The following is a 24,206-nucleotide window of genomic DNA, read 5'->3' on the forward strand; positions in this document are numbered from 1 at the left end:
CAAAGCACTATGGGCCCACCTGGGTAAGTAAGCGGTGCCCCTGACCACCATCGACGTACATCGATCAGGTAGTAGAGGATAGCCAGAAGAAAGAAGGCCGTGCTCGCTGTGGACAGGATGAATGATACCGACCTAGGCAGGGCAAAAAGCAGAAGCTGCGATTACACGAGGCCTCAGGTCATTATGCTTCAATGAGGAGTGACTGCACGGCAAAGGCCTCAGAGGGACACAACATCAAGCATGGCACGGCATGCACCAGTGGACACAGTGGACTGAAGTTGTCCAGGTCTTCCTCTTAAACTGGTGTGGACAGAATCATTCCACACAGAAAGCAGGGAGCATGCAAATTGTGATATTTCTGCTCGAATTGAATAGCGGCAAAAACAAGAAAAAAAATTAATTTAATACCTGAAGGGTAGCTACAGTGTCAATACTACAGCAATAAGCCCATAGCACGAATGCTAGCTATTAGTTAAAGGCATTTCTTTCTATTACTATGAAAATTTGTTATGAACGGCACAGGTACTCAGAGCGCTCCCACAAAAGAGTGTGAACACGCTACCACCACGGTCACTTCGCAGCCGCGAGGGAATGGAGGGAGCGAGAATACCAATGTGTCGTCAGAACTTGGCAAACCACAGTACAGATTACATGAGAATTCAGATTGCTGAAGCAACCACAGTCTTACTGTTCTCTTGTTCCTTTCAATGTCCATTGGTGGGGGGGGGGAACAAAAAAGGGAAAACATAATGAAAAGGAAAAAAATGTGCAATTCTGCAATTTTTTGTGGAATTGCAAAAAGCTAAGGGTCTTAACTGCTGCTCAGTTACTTTCTGTTCATTGTGGGCACAAGTTCACCTGAATAATCAACTAGCCTTCAAACAAATGTTCCGTACTAAGAATACAAATGGAAAATCTCATGTAGTGGTTGTTTGCAGCCACCAATATAGCAATTCATAACCCAAAGGAATGATGGGAAGCCTATGAATCTTGACTTAAACGTCATTATGGCTTCTTATACTTAGTTCTTTACAACTAATCTGTTAGTATCTGCCAATAATTTATCTGGTTTGCCCTGTATACACCACTTTGTAGTTTGAAAAGCTGGAAAAAAGTTCTTACTCTAAAAGACAAAGGGCAACTATGGTTACTAACACTGTTGAAACACTAAACAGCAGCACACATTGAAATTCATTGCCTTTTACATAATGCAGCAAAAGTGTGCAATAAACCTAGTTACTTGTACATAAAACAGATTGTGCTTGTAGTCTGTAACACACGGAGGGTTCGATGCACAAAAATGCTGCGGTGCTGAAAGACAGCGAGACTGATTAGAAACAAGTAGAGGGTCTGATCCCCAGTGGTTAGGTCCCCGGACCAGGAAAGATTTTTTAACTACAAAGTTCAGAGGTGAGACTGCACAAAGCCGTTTTGAAGCAATTTTTGGAGCAAGTAAAATTGTGTCTTGGAGCAATGTGGCTCAGGCAAATTTTCATACTGGAGCAGTTTCGTGCAGCCAAAATTTCACTTTGGAGCTTCTTCGAGCAAACAAAATTTCATTTTCGAGCAATCTGAAGCTAAAAGACGAGCAATTTGAAGCTAATAGACAATAACCGCCTGCGACACTCTGCATCAGCTGCCGAAGTCGTTCTGGTCATTCTGGCACAAAGTGGCACAATTTTCGTCTCTTCTCTGTGGTTGGCATAGTTTAGCACAAGAAGTAGCGTTTGTATCAAAATGCCACAATCGGAGCAGGTGTCCCACCCCTGGAAGTTTCTGCGCAGGCTGTATAGCTTTCTTTTGTAGCTCTTGGCAGCGACTGGGTGGATGCTAATGAGCAATTACTTCCTTATAACAAGTAGGCAACAACAAGTACAGTTGATAACTCTATTATGATTCATGCAGTACTTCTCATCCTTTCTTGGATGGCTGAATGTTGCAGTACCATCAGGCCACTTTAATGCCTTCAGTACTTTTTTTTTTTTTAAGGTGCCTTCTTTGCACAGCTGTTACTGGTGGACCACCATAAAAGCAGGTACACAAATTGTGACAACATGCAAGCTGCATGATGCCATCTTTGGTTCCACAGGAGAAGAAATGGTATCATTCAGTGCACCTCGCCATCAGCAGAGCATCATGACTTCCAAGATTTGGAATTCGGCAAATAACCTCGGTGGTCATGACCACATCTGGAGTTGGAATTATTCATGAATGGCAATACCAGATACCTGAACTCCTACAGAGGCAAAATACTGAGACACCAAGTTCTGCTTACCACAAGTTCTTGTTGACAGGAATCCAACCTTCCTCCTTGGAGAACTTGCACAGCACACCAGCCACAACACCCTGAGAGAGAGTGCAAACCACTGAACCTTAGTGCCTCTACATAGCACAGCTATTTTGACCAGGGGCCAGTGAGTATGTGAAACTAAATAGTTTGCAAATAGCATTTGCTAAATGATTCAGTTCACACCCTACTTTTCTTATTCAAAGTACAATTAAACCTGAATGTAGTGAACCTCCATGCAGCAAATTCCTGAATATTACTAACTTTCCTAATTCCCCAACGCTGCCCCCATTGAAGCAGGTGTATCTGAGAACTCCAGGAGCCAAAGTGCTGCAGCCGCTGACCTTGATATAATGAACTCGGTACATCGACTATCTGTTAGCTTGTACTAAGTTACTTGAAATTTTGCACAACCACGAGCAAGTTTCACAATGATAGAACATGAAGTGACATGAGAGGAACGTCTACGATCACAACGAATGACCACAGCTGACACAATGCGCTGAGTTCCAGTGTTGCTGGCACATTTACGTGGCAAGCACAGCGGTCTGCATCGCACCACGTGGCATTAAAACAGTGCACGCTAAAAAGCAGTGAAAAATAATAGGACATAGCAAAAAAGACATGGCACAAGCAGTGTGTGCCCATCGCTGCAGCACGCTTGCTCGAGTGATTCCGCTCTTGGGAGCGGGGACGGCGGAGAGCACTCGCGACAAGGGTGCAGAGTCCACTTCCTAGGACAACAGTGGCAGGCAGGCCGAGAGCGGGAACATGTGGGAAGAAGCAGGTGTGGCCACAGACGGCCTTAGGCTCTCCGCTAGCCCAGCCATGGTGCCTTGAACTCCTCCGCCTGCCCTGTTCCCCGTATCCGATTTGTAGCTGCACTGTGCAAGCCACGGCAGAAGTGGTGGTGGCTGTTGTCGCACTATCAGCATTACCGCGAAACGTTTTTCCGTGCCTATGAGTTCATGTAATGGGGTTTTGTTTTGCATTATCCTTTTGAGTCTTTACCTGAAAACTGCATGTAACGAAAGCCTGAATGTAATGCAAAATTGTGAACTTTTTAAAATTTTTAAAAATTTTAAGCCCCCTAAACCCACAGAACTTTAGATGAACAGGTACTAAATCCCTAATCTAACTCAGAAGATCGCTGCCCATATCCCGTCTGTTCCATCCACAAATTCGGCAACAAATTTTTAATATGTACCAAATTTCACTACGAATCACCCATTTACAGACTATACCAGGCCTACCTCACTTAGAAGCTCACTTAGACCTACCTCACATTAGAACCAGCCTGATTTATAACATCAAACAGTGAACAGCATATCAGTGCTTCAAGCATTAGATTGTCCCGCAACTTGACCCCATTGTCAATTGGTTGCAAAATTGAATAACTCTCTTTTTCATCACCTAACATATTACAATTCCTTTCAAATGCATAGCAAACTTCCACTCCTGCCTAACAGAACACTGTGCTGCCTGTTCAGCATTTACATGGCTCTACAAACACCTTCAATACATCCTTTTTTCCCTTTGCAGTAGAACAATAGAATTACCTACCAGAGTTCATAGCAACTGAGCAAAATCTGCTGTAATTGAAGATCACCTTTATCATTAGTTGCAATTTAAACTCATCGTCTGTTCCTTCATACTGGCCTCATTTGCATTTCTTGTATATTTTCAGTATTGCCTTTTTTCCCCTTACCTAAAATTTTATTCACCTTTCTTGTTCATTGCAGAGAGAGGTTGGTCAGATATGGTTCTTGATACTCACAAAGTGGACAAGGGAGGGGAAAACCTCGGGGTGCTTGCCAACGCTACGACAAGGGGACTTGTCTTCACCTGGGCCCCTCACCGGGCCTTCTTCCTCAGAGTGGAGGCCCTATTTAAACCCCGACAGTGATGAAGACAAGTGCTCTGGTCGGCGAGAACTCGACGCTTTCCCCTCCCTTGTCCCCTTTGTGATTTTCTTGTTCATTGTTTACTGTGCCAAATGACTGCACTGCACTCTTGATGGCTTTGCTTCCCCCTGCCTAGAGGCCTTTACAGGTCATAAATGATGATGATGATGAAAATAGAGAACTCGATTCATAACGAATATTCATACGCACGTCCACTTCACAGTCAAGATTTTATATCTGTGTACCCCTAATAGGAATCAAATGAGCTTACTAAACATTTTGAGCACTATTTCTTCAATGACTGCAGACACAAAGTCACAGAACGCTACACTTGAAGAAGCTTGAAAAAAAGAAAAAGAGTTGCACCTTTCAACAAACAGAAGACTTGGAGTAGCTGGAACTAAATGGTTTCAAGCTTTCTTCTTAGTGAGGTAAACACAGTGGTGGGAATGGCCAAGAGCATTTTGCAGAAGTTTCTTCATGTTTAGTAGCAGGAGCCAATAGTCAGAAAGGTAAAAATGCAAATACAGAGGGCATTTGAATAACCTGCGCCATGGTTTAAAAAATGACAATGTAGCGCACGAAGATTTGAATGGAACAGGGTTTTAGGCAGTCCTGTTGGTCAGGTCTGCCGTACATTTTTTAAACGCATCCAAGCCGACTTATTAAGAAAGAAAAATCACTGAAATTTTGTATTGCTTATATTACAGCAAATTTTTGCAGAATGTCGACAAACGCCCATTTTAGTTGTTTTTGTCAATATCACTTTAGGCTTGTTTATCTTTGAAAACTTAAATTCCTTGAGATTTAAAAATTTCCACTTGGTTGCGCTCCTGCGTCGTGATGTTAGCACTCTCAAACGTGCTCAGATTGGATGAACTCAGATAGGGAAAGCCGGGATGAACAAACAGGCCACCGGTCACAGCAGTTGTTCCGAGATAAGTTCAGCCACTGTGCTTCATTCGAGCTATGATGCTGCAACAGGAGCATGACCTTACTGTCACTGCATCACGGGATAGCACAGGTTTCTTGCAGTCAAACATGGCAGCGCCTCAACCAACAAAGCGCTTTATCGTGTACGTGTGGTCAGCGTCTCAAGAAGCATCTATTTCCCGTCGTTGATAAATTCGTGGTTGCTGTGTGCTTCCCAAGCACTTCGTAGCTCTTTTTCAAGTGTTTGCGACAAAGCGACTCGGTCAGACTCCCTTGCACCGCAACTATAATTCAAGCTCATGTGGTGGACAATGACCGGCAACGACACAACTTCGAGGCACATGAGTACAATGTGCGACTGCATGCAAACACAGAGAATGCCACCACATCGTTGGAAGTGGGTCAATTTAGCTACAACTCCCATTGATACGAACCAACTGAAAGCTCGAATTAACATGGTTTTACTGTACAAACAAACTGGAATCTTGGATGTTGACAGCGCTGTTACACCGAGCGGGAATGAGGCCTACAGAATTGCGCTATTACCTAGAGCACGTCCGAAGCCTTTCTCATGGTCTTAGAGTGACCTTACAGGACATGTGACGGCGCTTTGCAAAAGCATGATAAATCTAGCAGGACCCAAATTTCGCACTACTTGAGCCTCTCAAGAGCAATTTTTTCCCTCTGCACGTGACTTCACCTTGTTTGTTTGGGACAGTGTTGGTGGCACCACCAATGTAGATGTGCAAAACACACGCACACACCGTGTACTGATAATAGGTGGTAAAGGACTGGAAAGCAAAACGGGATAGGGTTATGGTAGATTCCGCCAGTCATCTTTCTCATCACATACTATTGGCAGAACAGACCGGAGTCATGCTCTTGACATTAGGCGGTAGCTTCAGCTTCTTCACATTCGCCGCAGCTCTTGGTTGCTGGAATAGCATTCTCGTGCAGCTTAGGCACAATTTCATCAAAAACCAGCAATTTGTAGTTGCATGTAGCAGGTTTAATGAAATGGCGCAGGTTGGAGCAATTGACGCAGCACTCCCACCACTGTAAACATTTCCAGTATGCTGGGTGTGTCCAATCAACCTCTGGCCTATGCAGTGCTGTGCTACGCAGTGCACAGGGCAGTATCACAAAACATATGAAACAGATGGATCTCCTTACACGCAATCTGTCCCCTGCAGAGATAAAAGCACCACCAGACACAACACCGCATGCTTCAGCTCTCAGTTGATTATGACTCCATGATCAAACAAGCAAGGCAGGGAGGAAAGAAATGAAAATGATCGCTGACAGGCAAAGCTTGTGGAGAGACTGCGATAGCGAGGGAAAAAAAAAGCTAGTCTAGTGCCTGCATCTTCAGTGTGCTCTGAAATTCGTGAAGAGAACAAAGAAACGGTAAAGAACAATGCTGGGCAAAAAGAAAAAAAAGCTCAAAGCACGGTGCTGCAAGTATCTATGTACGTACTACTGTCTATATTGGCATGCTCACATAGCCTTTCTGGAGGCGCTTCTTATAGAACAAATCAATTTTCATGGTCCCTTGAAGTTCACCACAAAGGAAGTCTACTGTATTGAGCAATTACTTGTCAATGCAAGCAAACAAGTGCACTGTATTCTATTGCAAATGAAAATGCTATAATAAACAAACAAAATCTACTGCTTACACAAGCAAGACCCCAGCAGCACCAACGGACAACCCGAGACTTCCACTCGGAGAATGTCAGCAGAATTTTGCCGGCCTGCAGCAGAAAATAGGAACCATTAAGGGGCCACACATGAGACAATCTTTAGCAAGCAAAACTTCAAATGAGTGTGGAGCTTAAAAATGCCTGAAAACAAGCGAGTCAAAAGAGCTGTTGTACAACCTACGTGAGTGCTTAGAGTAGGGTGTTCTATGATTAAGCTGAGCCAGCCAACATGCACCAGGATGCAACATGGACTCCACAGTGACAATAAAATGCCATTATATAAGCACATTTCCACAGTCAACCTTCTACATTATGCACATTACACTTTTAAACTTTGTCGAGATCCTAGTAGTATGTGGGGTGGGGTTTGTGGAGTGGGCTAGTATGTGAGGTTTAACATCCCAAAAAGCACACGGGCTACGAGGGATGTTGTAGTGGAGGGCTCTGGATTAATTTATACCACCTGAGTTTCTTTTAATTGCAGTGAGACTGCACAGCACACGGGCATTTGCAGTTTTCCCCTTTCAAAGTACAACAGCGGCAGGCGAGATTCGATCGCAACGATCTTTGGCAAAAAAAGATTGGCAGCCAGCAAGGCGGCTAATTGTTTTATTTTTGCACATCCAAAAGCGCTTAATGAGTTTAATATCATCACACTGTTTCCCCAGAAATGGCCAACGAAGTCGGCTTGCGGTTCAAATGGCACCATTAACATTCCTCGCATGCTAGTACATAGTGACCACATCATGCACGCAAGGTGTGGGCTTGGATCATTGCAGCAGGTCCCCTGCTGTGCAACTAGAGCAGCATTCTGGACAATGTCCTTTTATCCCTAATGAGCAAGAGAGAAGCAGCGAAATGAGCGGGGGAGGGGGGGCTACACCAAGACTGTGATTGGTAAAAAATGGTGCAGTTCTTTGAAGTGAGAACCGTGAACATGGAACTAAATGCTTCGTGATCCTGACCACCACTGCCGATGCCAGCAATAACTAATCAGTACTTTCCATCTCCTCATCTTACCGACATCTCAAAATGTAAAAGAAAAAACAACTGATGATTTAGAGTGGTTAGGCCAGATGTGAATAAGGTACGCTAGCATTTCGGCTTTCATTCTCTCATCGGTCATTCTCTAGCTTACATTCACAGATCCCTGGGAGTCCTCATACCACTCCTGGCGCAGGTCAGTCATGGCAGGTGCTCCCACCGGTGGGACTTGTGCGACCCGAGTTCCTCTTCCCGAGCAACCAATCATCCATTTAACAGCCACCTACCACGGTGGGCACTGTGCTCACAATCTTGCGGGCAGGTCGTGATGGCGCCACAAGGTAAAGTGACCTCGATGGCCCACCTGCCACTGTGGCACCCAGCCACCTAGCTCTTTAAGTTCAAGCGGACAAACGTATGCAAAATCAGCGAGTGGGGGCTCCAGTGCTAGCGCACTAAAATCTCCAGAGAAGCAACCTAGGTGGCAGGCGGGTGGCCAGAGATATAGGCACTTGACCTTGTGACGTCATCACAGCCTGCCCACACAGGAGGACTACACAGACTAAGCGGCTGAGTGGAAGCCCTACTGCCAGCGCCTCGAGGCTCAGCACCGAAACTTGTATGCATGCTATGGAGTATGGGGACAAAAAAGAACTACAGTCGAACCAGACTATATTGAACTCGTTTATATCAAATTACCCCGTATATCGAACAATTTCTGAACACCGTAATGTTACAATGAGAAAATATAGGAAAAAGTACGGTTAAATCGAACAAAAAGAGCAGCCGCACGCGATATATCGAACTTCAACACCGCAAAGTTTCCCCAGAAGTTGGCTTTCCCGCGCGGCAGCCGAGCCAGCTGCCAACACCCCCCTCCCAAAGTGGTTTAGCCCAACTGCGTGTGTGTGGCGCGGCTCTCCCTCCCTCAGACAGCCACCCCCTAGAAAAAGTGGTTCGACCAATCTCTCGCTCTGTCACAGCCACATGGGACGTGCGCCTGCACACAGTTCAGTTGCAAGTCGCGTCCTCGGAACGCGGTGCTCGTCCGCTCTGTTTAATGAGACGGCTGCCGTGAAACGGCAGAACTTGACAACCCGCCTCGTGCACTGCAGTTTCGGCCGTACATGTGGCACCATCTGGAAGGCGCAGCGGGAAAAAAAGCGTCTGTTCGATCAGACGCCGCCGCTGCAGCCGACGCTGTGCTCCTCTGACCTCGTCGTGACTCTTCGCAAGAACAAACTGGAAATGCCTCGTAAAACACCCACCTCGTTCACTGTTGCGTTTATGGCCATCCCACACCTGAATTCGGGTACACTGCTTTTTATTTGGGCTGCACATTTGTGATGTTTTTTCCGAGACTGCGCAGTCACAGCACGAGCTATCGCATGAATCGAGCGCACGGGAAGCAAAAAGAACCACTGAGCTGTAAATCCAGTTGAGGCTTTTAGAGTCGGACTGTTTTGCACACATGCCTGACTCGACGCCTCAGGGTGTCTTCAGACATGACCCACGTTAATGAGCGAACGCGACGTCTGTCCAGCCTGCAGAAACGCTTTCCTATGACCTGCTGACCGCTTCTATCACCGTTTCCTGCTATTCGCAGGGTTTGCTTCTGGGCAGTTTATCCTGCCGTAGACGCACGCCACTGGTAGGAAAGCTCATAGCAACAGTGCTTTCTTGCTTGCTTGCTAGGCGTTCAATCTGGATTCCCACAAGAACCAAGAGAAAACACCCTTTGAAACAAGCAAGTTGATTTACTGCTGCCTCGATAGGTGCCATAATAGCTGAAAAAATGCCGCCGGGAAGCTGTTAAAGATTATGTTTTGTCATTTTTCCTGGAAATCATACGAGTGCAAAACGAAACAGCGCTGCCGAGAGCAGTATGGCGCGCAGGGTAAACAGACCAGCGTGGAGGAGCGATAGAGAAAATTGTCAAGTGAGAGCTGTGTACACAAAAAATAAAGAAATTTGCGGTGCACGCGCGAGTCTCGGGCACTGTCCGAGAACAAACTGCGCGAGCGACTATCTTTGGCCTAATTTACAAAACAAAAAAGAACTGCATATACAAAGCAGCGTGTACAGTCTGCGTCACCCTTGTGTAGAGCGCTCGGGCGGTGCACTACCATGCAAACAAATCCAGATCTTGTTGCAGCTGCTAGGTTCCAGAGGAAACACTCTAGCTGAAGTAGTGCCAGATATAACCGCAAACAAAGTAGACACGACAACTCTGCCGAGAAATCAGGGGCTGCTCTGTAATTTCACTTTTTGTTACCAGGTACGCACTGCTCGAGCGCTCTACACAAGGGTGACGCGGACTGTACGTAGCACCCTGTCGCTAATAATCCCGCACGTGGCACACTGCAAGTAGCCTGGGTGATGCACCCGGCCACATATCATCCGAAGTAATTCACGCGCTGAGCGTTCACGTCACTGCGCGCAATACCTGGTGATGAGCAAGAGGGATTTCAAGCTCGATGTTTGTACCGAGTGCTCTGAACCAACAGACGGTTAAGAAACGAGCTGTAAAAGAATTAAACTCGCCTCAAAACTGAGCCTGCACATATCTCGAAGGTGTCCGCAAACATTGCTGCACAGAAAGGTTCACCGCACGCATCATACACAGACTTAGGGTCGCAGAATTTGCGACCGCACACCAAACCGTTGTTTTTAAAAACGCGTCAACATTTTCATTCGTCCGAAAGCTGCACCATCACGCGCTTATAATGTTAATTATGCCGGTCATGCATGCTGTTCTTTCCGGCGACTGCGCTCAAGCGCGACCCCGCCGTTGTTTGGACCGAGCGAGCGAGAAAGCAAAAAAACGGCAGTGGTGACCGAACCTGCTGGTGGATACCAACGACGCTTTTAGAGCGATGTTGTTACCAGTGTGTTACCAGGGAACTCATGTATGCATGGTGGCCCAATTCCCAACTTCTCTAGTTCTGCTTTCGCATACATGAAAAGGCAAGTATACCAAATGCGAAAACTTGTTTTCGAATCTCTTGGTTCTTCCTGTGCCTTGCGATCGCAAATAGTTTAGTTTATTTTGACTACCTCTAACCTTCAGATGCGACCCGTGTTACTAAGAAAGTGTGTGGTCTGCCCGCCCCGCAAAAATAATTTTTTTTTGCAACACCTTTCCAATGACTGTTTGGCTGCAAACTCCTAAAGAAGCGCCGCCAGCAGAAGCGCTTGCGACAAGAGACGCGCCCAAGGCGCCGGCAAACAAAAAGCGCGCCTTGCGGAGAACGGGCTGTGACTTGCATTACTTTGCTTTTAGTTTATTTTGAAACATAAACACGGTGTATGCGAATGTGCATGTGACGCAAACACAAAAGCGGCAGAAAGAAGCTCTGTTCTAACGCGCTGACGCCGTCGGGAAGCACGTCGTGGCTCCTTCCGCCGCCTCACACGACAGCGAACAGCCGCTTTTCGTGTGCGCCGCGCGTGAGGTGGGGCCACTTGTTCTGGAGTAGTGGCGCCACCATACCAGCGCATGAGGTGGATGTCCGCAAAGATAGAGATTATCAAAAGAGTTGAACGTGGAGAAAAGAAGTCGGATGTCGCCGCAGAGTATAGCATCCCAAGAAGCATGCTGAGTACGGTCTTGAAAAATAAGGCCGACATTAGGGCTAAGGTGGATAAGAGGCCTGGTGCTACCGGCGCCCACCGTGTACGCACGGCTGCATATGAAGACATGGAGGCAGCAGTGTACAAGTAGTTCCTTGATGTCAGGTCACGGAACATCCCTGTTTCTGGCCCCATAATTGAGCCGAAAGCAAAGAATCTTGCTTTCAGGCTGAACAGACCCGACTTCAAAGGGGGTTCAGGTTGGCTGCAGCACTTCAAAGAGCACCACAGCATTGTCGGCCGGGCTGTCACCGGTGAAAGCCGCGTGATGGACGTCAGCAGCATGCAGAAATAGATTGACGAAAATTGGAGCGACATCACGGCAAGATATCATCCCCGCGATATATTTAATGCCGATGAGATAGCCTTGTTCTGGCAAATGCTGCCCAACAAAACGCTGGCGTGTCATGATGATAAGTCCCACGGCGGGAAAGTTAAAGCCTGAATATCGGTGTTGCTCACCAGCAACGTCGATGGATGGAGCAAGCTTCGACCACTTGTGATTGGAAAGAGCAAATTGCCGCGGTGCCTGAAGAGTGCACTCTCTCTTCTGGTGACCTACGTGTCCAACGGAAAAGCTTGGATGACAAGTGAAGTTTTTGGCAAGTGGCTGAAGTCCTGGGACGACGACCTGGTAAGCAAAGGCAGAAAGGTCTGCTTACTCATTGATAATTGTTCTGCTCACCATTGTAAGGTCAGCGTCAGCAACATAGAGCTTCGCTTCCTGCCACCGAACACAACGTTGGTGCTGCAGCCTTTGGATCAAGGTGTCATTCGTGCACTGAAGGCAGGCTACAGAAAGCACCTTGTGCAACGATTATTGCTAAATCTCCGCACAGGCCGGGAGTTGAAAATTGACCTCCTGGGCACAATAACGATGTTGAATGCATCGTGGAACAACGTCAAAAAAGAAACAATTCGAAATTGTTTCCGTCACTGTGGACTCTCTTGCTTCCGGCGAGGCTGGCACCAGCTCAACTGAAAGTTGCGGTGAACCCCTCAACATCGATGAACCACTCGAGGAACTGATGATTTGTTAACACAGCTGTCAGAGTTCACAGGTGCCGTATGTGATGGGACTGCAGCTACAGACTTTGTCTCCGTTAACGATGTTGCGACTACCGGAGAGCTCGCTGACGAAGATATTGTTGCCGATCTGGCTAGGGATCTCGTCGGCGACGGTAACTGCGAGGACCCAACGAGTTCCAACCCGCCCACGTGTTCTGAAGCACTTCATGCGCTGAGCGCTGTTCGTCGCCACTGCGCATCCATAGAAGGCTGTGGACTCTGCTGTTCCCAGTCACTTGACGACATTGAAAAGTGCATGCTAAACAATTCTTTGAAAGCGAAAAAGCAGAAGACGATCGGCTACTATTTCTCGCGCTATTATGCAAGCCGTACATGTCTTTAGGAAGCAAAGAACACTTCTTGATGAGGTGCATTTTGTACATTGTCAATTTCTTTAAATGTTCTATATCAAATTACACGATATATCGAACTAATTCCATTTTTTTTGCGAGTTCGATATATGCGGGTTTGACTGTATGAGTGCTGTGCAATTCCCACAGAGGAGTGTTCACCTTCCCACCCATGCTTTCACATGCTCGTTGACAATAGTGCAGTGGCGAAAGCATGACAGCAGCCATGCTGTAGTGTCAGCCGAGAGTTGGCCGATATCCCAAGCAATATGATTTTTTAGAATGCGAAGAAAACTATCAATCGCTTCTACTATTTGCTTGAATATTATGAAATTGAAATGAGGATTACCTTGGCTGTATTTTTTTTTGATGCTTGAACAATTTTCATTAGGTCTGAGAAATAAGTAAGCATTGTCTGTAACAGCTTAAGAAGCAGTATCTTATCAGAGCACAAGTTGATGAGGTTGCGACGCAGTGTAATGAAATCGTGCCACAGTGCTGATGCCGAAACAGTGAAACTTACCAACGCTCACTAATATGTGAAAAATTTAGTCCAGGGGTGGCAAGAGAGGCGTATACAAAGAACCATAAAAAATCTTTTTAGTGAAGAGCCACAATATGAAGGGGGGCATGGCAACTATGTTTAATTTCTTGCAACATGCATCACTGAGTTGCCAAGCTTTTAGTCAGGTTCGTGGTGCGCTTGAGGTGTCCACCGACAAAGTGAACTAGCTATGCACCTTTCCTTTTTTCAAAACCGAGAGGGGATTTAGACTGCCTGGCCTGGGCTTTGGACTGCCATCAGCGAAATCCGTGATTGCGGATAGCAGTGCTATGCCCTAAAAATCTTTTAAGATTGTCCATAAATGCTTTACATTCAAAACATTTGCAGCGCAAACCTTATTTTGATGGCTTTTCTTTTGTCAAAAAAGATTTTAATTTTTAATTTGAGCTAACATCCTTTGTATCTGAAAGTATTTGGTTTGAGTCACAAATATTTACTGCTCACGTTCACTTTACAAACAGAAGTTCGATACAGTGCATAGCTGTTAATTCAAACTCGTTTAATTTTAACAACCAGTTTATTTGAATGGACACTTTGGTCCCATTAATACTTAGTACAACCAGTCCCCTTTGAATCTGAATTATCAAACGCTGACTGTATTCACACGCTTCTAATGAAAGTTCACTTGACAAGGGCAATTCACATGGTACAGTAAAACCTGATCTGAACCTGTAATTAATATCAGCGAGCTGCAAGGGGCCAGCCTGAAGAAAAATGCTTACCTTGGGAGATACACTAGCATTACTACTTGTATATATATTTATACACTCATTCACACACCTACAATGCTGCACAGGGCCCTGTTGCGTGGTGGTGTGGCCCGAAAATAGTACGGATTTGGGCTATAAGCTCAGATCTCTCCCTACAAAACAGAGAAACTCTCTGAAATGGAGAATGAATGTACCTGTAAACCCAAGAAGACAAGGAAGATGGACGTAAGGCATCCCAGTGTACCCTCAGGGTCGTACGGTTGGTGCGTGTGGTACACGTGCTGCAAGAAGTGTGAAGTATCATTGTAGTTAAAAGCACAGAGAAAACAAGGCACTTCCTGCTGGCCTAAAAGGCGGCTTCGAAATTCATTACTGCACTCCAAAGAGCTCCTCAGGCATTGCAATTAACAGAAAAAAAAAATCCCATTGTCCTGCACTGATGAAAGTCAATCCGGTTTATGGTTTATGGGGGTTTAACGTCCCAAAGCGGCTCAGGCCATGAGGGACGCCGTAGTGAAGGGCTCCGGAAATTTCAACCACCTGGGGTTGTTTAACGTGCACTGACGTCGCACAGTACACGGGCCTCTAGAATTTCGCCTCCATCGAAATTCGACCGCCGCGGCCGGGATCGAACACGCGTCTTTCGGGCCGGCAGCTGAGCGCCATAACCACTCAGCCACCGCGGCGTATTTTTTTTTTTTTTGACACCTCTTTGCAAGAAAGTCAATCCACTGACAAATTACAAACACAAGCCCAAAAAAGAGTAAAACCTCGCCCTGTGATGACACCCATGGATGTACAGCCCAACCCATAGAATTTGTGGAAATGTGCATGCCATTTTTACCTTGCTAATACACAGCCCGCAGCCCATACTGCAGCTGTACAGTCTGCATCGCCCTTGTGTAGAGCGCTCGAACAGTCTGCACCACGCAGTCAAAAGTGAAATCAGAAAAGAAATCCCTGGTTTGCGGGCAAATTGCTTGTGCCCACCTTGCTTGCAGGTTCATGTGGCTATACTTCAGTGCAAGTGTAGCCTTTAAATGTTGGACGCTACGACGAGGCGTCGACTTTTATGCTGGGGAGGGCACCGCTCGAGCTCTCTACACAAGTGTGATGCAGGCTGTACTTTCTGAAAACAGTGTCATTTCGACACTCAGGGGCAGAGGTGCTGCAGGGAGGTTGCATGCGAACAATACAGAGTACCCTAGTCTCTGCTCATAATCCTGTGCATGCGAGTAGGCCTACACAGTTGTTTTACCTTTTTTTTTCTGTCCATGCTATCTGATTAGTTTCTCTTACTGAGCTCTCACTATCTGCAATTCACACAGCACCTTTTACCTTAAGACTGATACCAGTGCTTCTGTACTTCATTTTCTAAGTGAAAAAGGTGATAAAGCTAATCAAGTGTTTTTTTAACTCATTGCAACAATGGCTTGAAGCACAAAATGCACAGCTAAGTAATCTAAAAGGAAGTAGCCAAAGAAGTCTGGCATCTCATATTCACTCACAATGGTCAACCACTAAAGTGCCAACGCCATCAGCCTGAAACAGATGACAGTAACAAACATCACTGTGCATTTTAGAGCTCCTATAGGTTCTGAAGTCTGCCACAAAAATAGGCAAACAGAGGATAAATATCAGTACAATCTCAAGCCGCCGCGGTGGCTGAGTGGTTATGGCGCTCGGCTGCTGGCCCGAAAGACGCGGGTTCGATCCCGGCCGCGGCGGTCGAATTTTGGCGGAGGCGAAATTCTAGAGGCCCATGTGCTGTGCGATGTCAGTGCACATAAAAGAACCCCAGGTGGTCGAAATTCCCGGAGCCCTTCACTACGGCGTCTCTCATAGCCTGAGTCGCTTTGGGACGTTAAACCCCCTTAAAACTAAACAAACTAAACTAAACAATCTCAATCATACAGTCCCTAAATATTAGAGGAAAAAAGTATCTTTAATCTTCCAACATGTGAAAAAGAAAAGAAAAATAAACCTGCAAAAAATGCATAATTCAGGATAGCTCAATAGCCATCTTGCCCACTACTGGCAAGATTCGGCCAGTAGTCACTGCTGTCTCAATGAATTCAAAAGCCAAACTACGGCGTGAGATGATAAAACTTCCCTAGAAAAACATAATTACAAACACTGATAAGATAATTAGGCCAGCAGAGCAGTTCTATATTCAATTGTACAGTCAGGCCGGAATGAAACACGAATAGGCATATGCCAGACTTTTCTACTTTGTAGTGAGATACGGTCCAGTCCACTTGTAATGACTGCAGTTATAACGAATGCTTGATTATTACGAACGAGGGTGTTGCTACCGCCAAAATATGCATTAGGGGCAATGGGACTGCATCTTAGATACAACGAACAAATGTGGTGGCATAAATCTATTAGAACGAATGAGGCGGTGCCGTCAACTCGGCCTCAGTCAAAAAAACTCGCACAACCAGTAAGCATAGATATGCCCGACAAAACAGAACAGTTTTACCAAATGGTGTTGCCAAGAACGCATGCCTTGAAAGGTGACACCTGCGCTGGTGGAAAGCACCGCCAGCTTTTGCGTTAACAAGCTTCTGTGCAGAGGATAAATGGCTGCGACCAGTGGCCGTCCTTTTCCACTGGAAAGTCTCGCAAGCTGCGATACTTTGGGAGCTATTAGCTTTCATATGCTGCAGGCTGAGCAAAAGGCACGGATAAAGTGTGAATTTTTTTTTGTTCGACAAGCGTGCAATCAAGCAAAGGTTTCATAGGGGTGATGTGTATCATGCATGATTTGCTTGCCAGGTGGCTAGCGGGCTTGGTTCAACCGTGACAAGCTGCTTGTGCTTGACAACTACAACTTTGTGATGCACCCCGCGCTGCCTTGTCTGGCTGCAGTGACAATGCTCTTCTCGCCGGCGAATGCTAGGTGCAAGGTCCAACCGCCGGATATCGGTGACATTCATTAGCTCACGATGTCCACCATCGGCATTTCATCCAGTGCATGCTGCTAGCAAGTGACACATCAGGGTGGCGATGTTCCGGTTCGGATATCTTTGTTGATCACTATGCAGATGGCAATTAAGGCAGTGTGAATGGGACTGACCAAGGAGTGCATCAGGAATTGCTTCCCTAAACCATAGTTATGGGCCAAGGAACAACTGAAGATGCTGTTCAACACCCGCGTGGTTAGACACATGTGAATTTGTAACAACCTAGGGTTGATGATGCACAGATGACTGTGCATGATTTCGACTGGAATGACTTCGTTGGTACTAACCATGATGCTGGCATTTAAAAGCCATACACTGACAAAGTTGTGCACGAAGTAGGAGCACTCCGGCTGCCAAAAATCTGATGACGATAACGGGGAGGCGGACCTGCCATCAGCTGCCATGAACACTTAACCGCAATTAGTTAAATCTTGTTCTTAAAGCAGCTTGCTGGCACTCAGGGCCTAGGCATAAACATACGTATGACCGCTGTAAAAAGCTTGGAAAGTGGCAAAATGTGGCCACCCTTGAAGAAGCCGACGCACATAACGCACTTTCTTAAGAAATAAACTCTGGTTTGGTCAGACTTCATATTTCTGGCTGCAAAGAGAAAAGTCCACTTACTATGAACCTTGGATACAACTAACACAATCTGTGCAACCTTCAGGTTCATTATAAGTTGGCTCGACTGTATTCCTTTACAACTGATTTATGCATGTGTAATTGGACCGACAGGCGCAGCGCAGCGAAGAAGCGGACGAGTTCAAGCGGGACAACGAAGAAGCAGACGAAGTGCAGCTGGGTTTTTCGAACGACGCCTGTGAGTGTGCCCGTCGTGTCGCCGGTCAACCAAGACCAACCGACCTGTGCTTCAAATAAATGCCTTGACACATGGTATGTATTTCAGTCGACTTTTTACCTAGAAATATGAATCAGGCTAGTTGTGTACTGTAGCTGAAAGTGCACAAGTAAAATATTTAGTTTTCTTCACAGGCACTGTTCACATTTCATTCTGGCCTGACCGCACAAAAGCCAACCCAAAGACAACTTTTCATATTAAAGGGAAAGTGAAGAGGTTTTAGAATTCAACGAGCTTAAATAGATCGAATGTAAGAAACTAGCAGGTGAAGAATGCGAAGTCTTTTTGTGATAGCATTTGAAATGGTGATGTAAACACTGAATGAAGGTGCACAGGTACTTCACCACAGAGAGCACAGTGTCGTGAAGGGGCTGCAATGACGTCATGTACGGTGGCACTATGTTTACAGCGAAGAAAATGTTGCTTGAAAGAAGAAAACCAAAGCTCGTGAGGCATTGTTTGGCGGCATTGGATGACACATGGCAGCATGTGGGCAAAGGCCGCAGAAATCTGAAATTTTGGCAACAATGATGCCAGCATGAGTTTTTCAGCCCTTCTTTGACACATTGAGAAGAAGCCTAAACATTGTCGCTGTTTTAATTGGCGATTATGCCCCCACTTTAAATGCTAGTGCCAACTACTTGGCACGCTTCATCTAGATGCTTCAAGTATTTGAATCCTTGAATAACCTCGAATTATCAAAAAATTATTTCAGCTTCCCTTTAGTACTGGTAAAAAAGATAGAAAAACCCCAGTGATGACAAAATGTAACCTTACAATGAAGAAAGGAAAATTATGCATCTTTTGATATAGGTACAGTGAAGATATATGATGCGAAAAAACCTTGCACTTTTGTATACACAACACCTTATGGCCTCAAAAAGCACCAGAGACACAGAAGAATGGTGTCAAACTTTCTTTCCTAGGAGAAAGATGGTGTTAACGATCTGAAAAACTGCAGACCCATTTAGCCTACTGCCTGCTGTATACAGGACATTGATGAAGATAATTGTTAATACAAACCAGCCACGTCAGGCTTCAACCAGCCTTAGAAACCAGCTCAAGGAGACACCCTAATAACACTATATAACATTCCAGGATTACCCATACACGTAAACGAATCACAGCGCCTGCCTCAAATCCCAGCTTGAAGCTCTTGAAGCTACCAGTTTTCTTTTTACTGCAGAAGTTCGTTAATTAAAACTTCCAGGAACTGGAAAAAGTGTTCAGATTATCCAATCACACTGAAAAAACTGACATTGACATTTAGCTAGTGATTGACATTTCAATGGCTGCCTGCTTTAGAGATGTGAACAGTGGAAAATGACTATTTTTGACACCTCTATTACTGTGTGCACACTGTCAGAAGCATTCATAGCAGAGCAGCTCCAAAATGAAAAGGGCCTCCGCGGCATCCTTCACGGTGCAACATGGCAGCAGTGCAGCCAACTCACAAGCGGCTGCATCGCGAGTGAGGAGGCTTCATCGCACAGACTGAACAACAGGTGAAGAAGAGCCATGCGAACCACACATGAGGAGATAGTACACAGCAGCGCCAACCAGCATCCTAAGTGGCATGCGGCCGGGCTCAGTTGAGTGGCTGATGCACGAGTGATAGGCATTGTTGCCGTGGGCTGGCGCGAAGCTCAGAGAAACTGAAACTAAGTGGTCGGACTACTCTCGGAGATGAGACCGTCTGTCTGTTGTCACGCCTGTTGTTGCGTGCAAGTCAGAGGTGCGCAGGCGGCTCTGCAGCACGCAATTAAGGGCTGAGTGGCATTATTTTGATGATCGCTTGCCATGCCGGTTATGCTTAGACGCAGGTGATGACTTTTTTAAAACAATAAAATATGGTAAGCTCATAACCCGGCTGCTCCCCAATCGCAGTGTACCATATTTTCTATTTACTTTCGCTAGTTTGAGCTGTGCTGGCATTCCTGTGAGGTTCATATTGCCAAGCTTTAACTGGATGTGATTCCAAGTATGTTTTCTGGATTCACATCCAGTAAATCCAATGCAAAAAAAATTAATAATGTGCTATGAAATCTTCAGCTGCTATATTTTTAGCAACACCTCTTTCCCTTTGATCCCACACCATTCCACACAGAGAACGGGTAAGCCAGGCAATAACAATAGTAGCGCTTGAGACAGTGACAAAGAGATCATCAAGAACCATGCCATGAAGAATGGCACCACTGCCACAATGACTGCCAACATCGTCAAAAATTTGCAAAACAAGCAGCGTCATTGTGAGAAAAATTTGCAGTGGATTAGCTCTGCTAGGCCAGTATATGCGAAGCGAGAGCTACGTATGCACGATTAGCCCTTTGGGCTTCATTTTTACGCTGATGCGCCTCTTCATGCCAAGCAACGATTTCGGGGTCGTCCGAAGCAGTTTCTCGTAGCTGACGAAGATGCTGTGTGTAGTACACGTGCTCACCGTCAGCTTCTTCACCTATGGAGCACCTCACTAACAATGAAAATACCATCAGGGTTTTTATACGTCAAGCTCCGTAGCCAGGCGCAACTGCAACACCGGCGGAACAGCACAGCTGGGTGCCATGGTAACGGCGCATGCGCGGTAGTGAGGTGACGTGGCTGCGCAAGCGCCGTAAATCTCAATGTGCTTGACCACACTGAGGTCAACCAGTGACGACATCGCTGGTACTTCATCTGCAGTTGTGATATGTGTTGCTCAAACCACCCTGGTCGCTGGACGCAGCAGGAAGTTGTAATGTGTGTGTGGCCTATACAGAGGCGACAGATAATGACTTCGTTGAAACGTTTCTGATGCACACAACTTCCATTCACCGAGCACTGGTTTCATTAAGTGTACCTTGTTATTTAATTCGCTGTCCCAAGAGGACTGCCAAATTTTCCTTGCCTTACATTCTAGTAATTTCATGCAATCTTTATAGGGCACATTTGCATTCTTTATTAGCTTGCCACAAGCTTGAGCCGCACACAAATCTGCTCTTTCATTGCCCTTTATGCTGACATGACTTGGTACCCAACAGAGTCTAATGTTTTGTCCTTTTGCTATGGCTGTTGTAATGTTGTGTATAAGGTCCCCAAGCAGCGGAGTTATTGCATTTCTGGAATGAATGGCTGTAAGCACACTTAGTGAGTCTGAGTAAATAATACTGTTGGTGAGGTTCTCATTTACTATTTTTTTTTACGGCTACACAGATAGCGTAACATTCCGCAGTGAAGATTGAAGCACACTGTGGAAGTCTTACTATTTTGTACCAATTCCCGTGTACCGCTGCACTTCCAACGTAAGCATCTGTTTTGGAACCGTCTGTATAAAAGGCTGCGTAATTACTGTATTTTTCTTCAAGTGTGAGGAATTCTTGTATGATATGTTCTTGCGGGATTTGTTTTTTACGGAAGCCTGCAAGAGTGAGATCACAGATCTCCGGAAAGTTGTACCATGGCGGAAGTGGACCTCGTCTTCGAGAAATGCTTGGCAGTATGTCTAGTACGCAAGGTTCTGACATATGTCTTCGAACCGTAAGAGCAGTGGACGGGTAGCTTGTGGTTCATTTTTAAAGAGTTCTCTGGATGGGCACTCTGTAGCGATGGGGTAACAAATATGTTTGTGCAGTGAACGAATTTTTAGAATGTACGAGCATGTGAGCATGGCTCTTCTGTCTGTAAGTGACGGCTCGTTGGTTTCAACATAAAGACAGCTTATAGGCGACGTCCTGTAAGCACCAGTTGAAAGGCGTAAACCTGAATTGTGCACTGGGTCGAGTCGTTTCAAATACGATGGTCTTGCTGAACCATATACTATACTGCCATAGTCTAAGCAGGATCGTACCACAGAGCGGTAGATTTTTAGGAGGCTTGCCCTGTCAGAACCCCAGTGTTTATGTGAAAGGACTTTGAGTATATTCAGTGATTGGGAAGTTTTCTTTTTTAATGCATTAATATGAGGCAGGAAAGTGAGTTTTTTGTCAAATGTTATACCTAAAAATTTGTGCTCACTTTTTACGGGCAACTCAGTGTCGTTCAGATGTAGGGTCGGATCTGCCTATAATCCTCGTTTTAATGAGAACAGAATTGCCACTGATTTTTGTGGGGAAAACCGGAAACCATTTTTATCCGCCCATGCTGCTAGTTTATTTGTTGTCAATTGTATTTGTCTTTCACATGTCGATACATTGGAGGATATGCAAGCTACTTGAAGGTCGTCTACATAGACCGAGTGCATAACGGACCTTGGGATTATTTTCGTAAGAGAGTTCATTTTCACAACGAAGAGAGTTGTGCTTAAAATGCAGCCCTGAGGTACTCCGTTTTCCTGAATGAAATTTCTCGAAAGGGTTGTACCCAGGCGGACATGAAATGAACGATTAGATAAGAAGTCTTTTAGGCAGTTAAACATTCTTCCTCGGATGCCAAGCTCGGCAAGGTCTTGAAGAATCCCGAACCGCCAGGCCGTCTCGTATGCACTTTCCAAGTCGAAAAATACAGCGAGACAGTATTGCTTATGAATGAAAGCTTCTCGAACGGTATTTTCAAGACGGACTAGGTGATCTGTTGTGCAGCATCCCTTTTTAAAACCACACTGATGGGCATCAAGAAGTTCACAGGATTCAAGAAAAAACGTTAATCTTATATTAAGGACACTTTCAAAAGATTTTGAGAGGCAACTAGTCAGGGCTATGGGTCTGTAACTACTAGGGGAGGTTGGGGGTTTTCCAGGTTTAAGGAACGGTAAAATAATAGCTTTTTTCCAGGCTTCAGGTATTTTCCCTGATACCCATACTTTGTTAAAGAATCTTAAAAGTGCCTCTACAGCAGGCTTGGAAAGATGGGCAAGCATTTCATAGTGTATTTGGTCGGGTCCTGGAGCAGTTTTCTTACCGGCAGACAGTACAGTGTTGATTTCTTGGAGTGTAATAAGAGTATTATATTTTTCATTAGTACCTCCACTTGTTGGGAGCCTTCGTTTTTCGGCTATGTTTCTGTATTTAAGAAATGACTGCGTATAATGTGCTGAACCGGAAACTACAGCGAAGTGCTCCCCCAGTATGTCTGCCTGTTCCTCTAAACTCGTTTGCGTGCCGGGTGTTGTGAGAAGAGGAATTGTGAAAGGTGAGTAGCGGCCATTTATTTTCGAACTTGCTCCCACATTTTTTTTGATGTGGTTGAGCTGTTTATACAAGAGACGTAGGTTTTCCATGATGTTTTCTCGGCCTTGCGCCGGATATGCCTCGCATGTGCTCTCGCCTTTTTGAAAAAAATAAGGTTCTCATGAGTTGGGTATATGCGAAAGACTCCCCAGGCTTTATTCTGTAGTTTTTTTGCCTCCTTGCATTCTCGTGTGTACCAAATTTTGTGGTTTTGGCGCACCACTCCTGTAGATTTAGGAATTGATACATGTGCAGCAGAAAGAATGCATGTTGTGAACATTTCATTTATGTAATCTATGCTGTGGTTTTCTAAAATTATATCCTGTAAACTTGCTTTTTCTTGAAACAATGTCCAATCAGCTAAATGTAGTTTCCAACGCTGTGGTTTTGTTGGAATAATTGTTGGCGAGGATGACAGACCTATTAAAACAGGGAGATGATCGCTTCCATATGGATTGTCTAAAACACTCCAGTTAAAATCGCTAAAAACAGACGGTGAACTAAAAGACAAATCTAAAACACTCATTCTTCCTGAGGATGGGGAACAGTATGTGGGTTTACCCGAGTTCAGCAAACAGATATTAGTAGATAGAATAAAATCCTCGATGAGCTGCCCTCTAGCGTCCGTTTTCTCGCTTCCCCAAAAACGAGAATGTGCATTAACGTCGCCAACTACCAGGTATGGCCCTGGTAGCTGATTTAAAAGGCCCTCTAAGTCAAGGAGTGTTAATTTCAACTGTGGCTCAATATATACAGAGCAAACTGTAATCGTTTTATGTGCAAGCAGAGTGGCTGCTACTGCCTCAAGTCTTGTATTTAGTTTAAGCTCACTAGCCGGGACACCGTTTTTGACTATAATTGCCACACCTCCTGACAGCCTGCTCGCCTGTTCTCGGTCGCGGCGAAAAACAGCATAATTCTTAAAAAAATGATTGTTTTGAGGCCCTAAATTTGTCTCTTCTAGACATAACGCAACAGGAGCGTGTGCTCCTAGTATATCTTTTATGTCACTGCAGTTATTCATAAGTCCTCTACAGTTCCATTGCATTATGAAAGCCATCTTAATTTTGTTTTCCTATGTAGTTAAAACTAGATTAAGTTAT

At 45.3% G+C, this 24,206-nt stretch overlaps 1 protein-coding gene across 1 annotated transcript in view; it reads right to left on the minus strand.

Moving 5' to 3' along the window:
- Hgsnat (Heparan-alpha-glucosaminide N-acetyltransferase) overlaps window positions 1-24,206 on the minus strand; it is a gene marked incomplete in the record, with an annotated part of 126,907 nt that overhangs the window by 10,935 nt on the left and 91,766 nt on the right. The window contains 4 exon segments of the mRNA XM_077650670.1: window positions 20-132; window positions 2,276-2,346; window positions 6,801-6,875; window positions 14,329-14,415. Coding sequence (XP_077506796.1) covers window positions 20-132; window positions 2,276-2,346; window positions 6,801-6,875; window positions 14,329-14,415 — 346 coding nt within the window.

Source organism: Amblyomma americanum, chromosome 1, assembly GCF_052857255.1.
Source record: "Amblyomma americanum isolate KBUSLIRL-KWMA chromosome 1, ASM5285725v1, whole genome shotgun sequence".
NCBI classification, from domain to species: domain Eukaryota; kingdom Metazoa; phylum Arthropoda; class Arachnida; order Ixodida; family Ixodidae; genus Amblyomma; species Amblyomma americanum.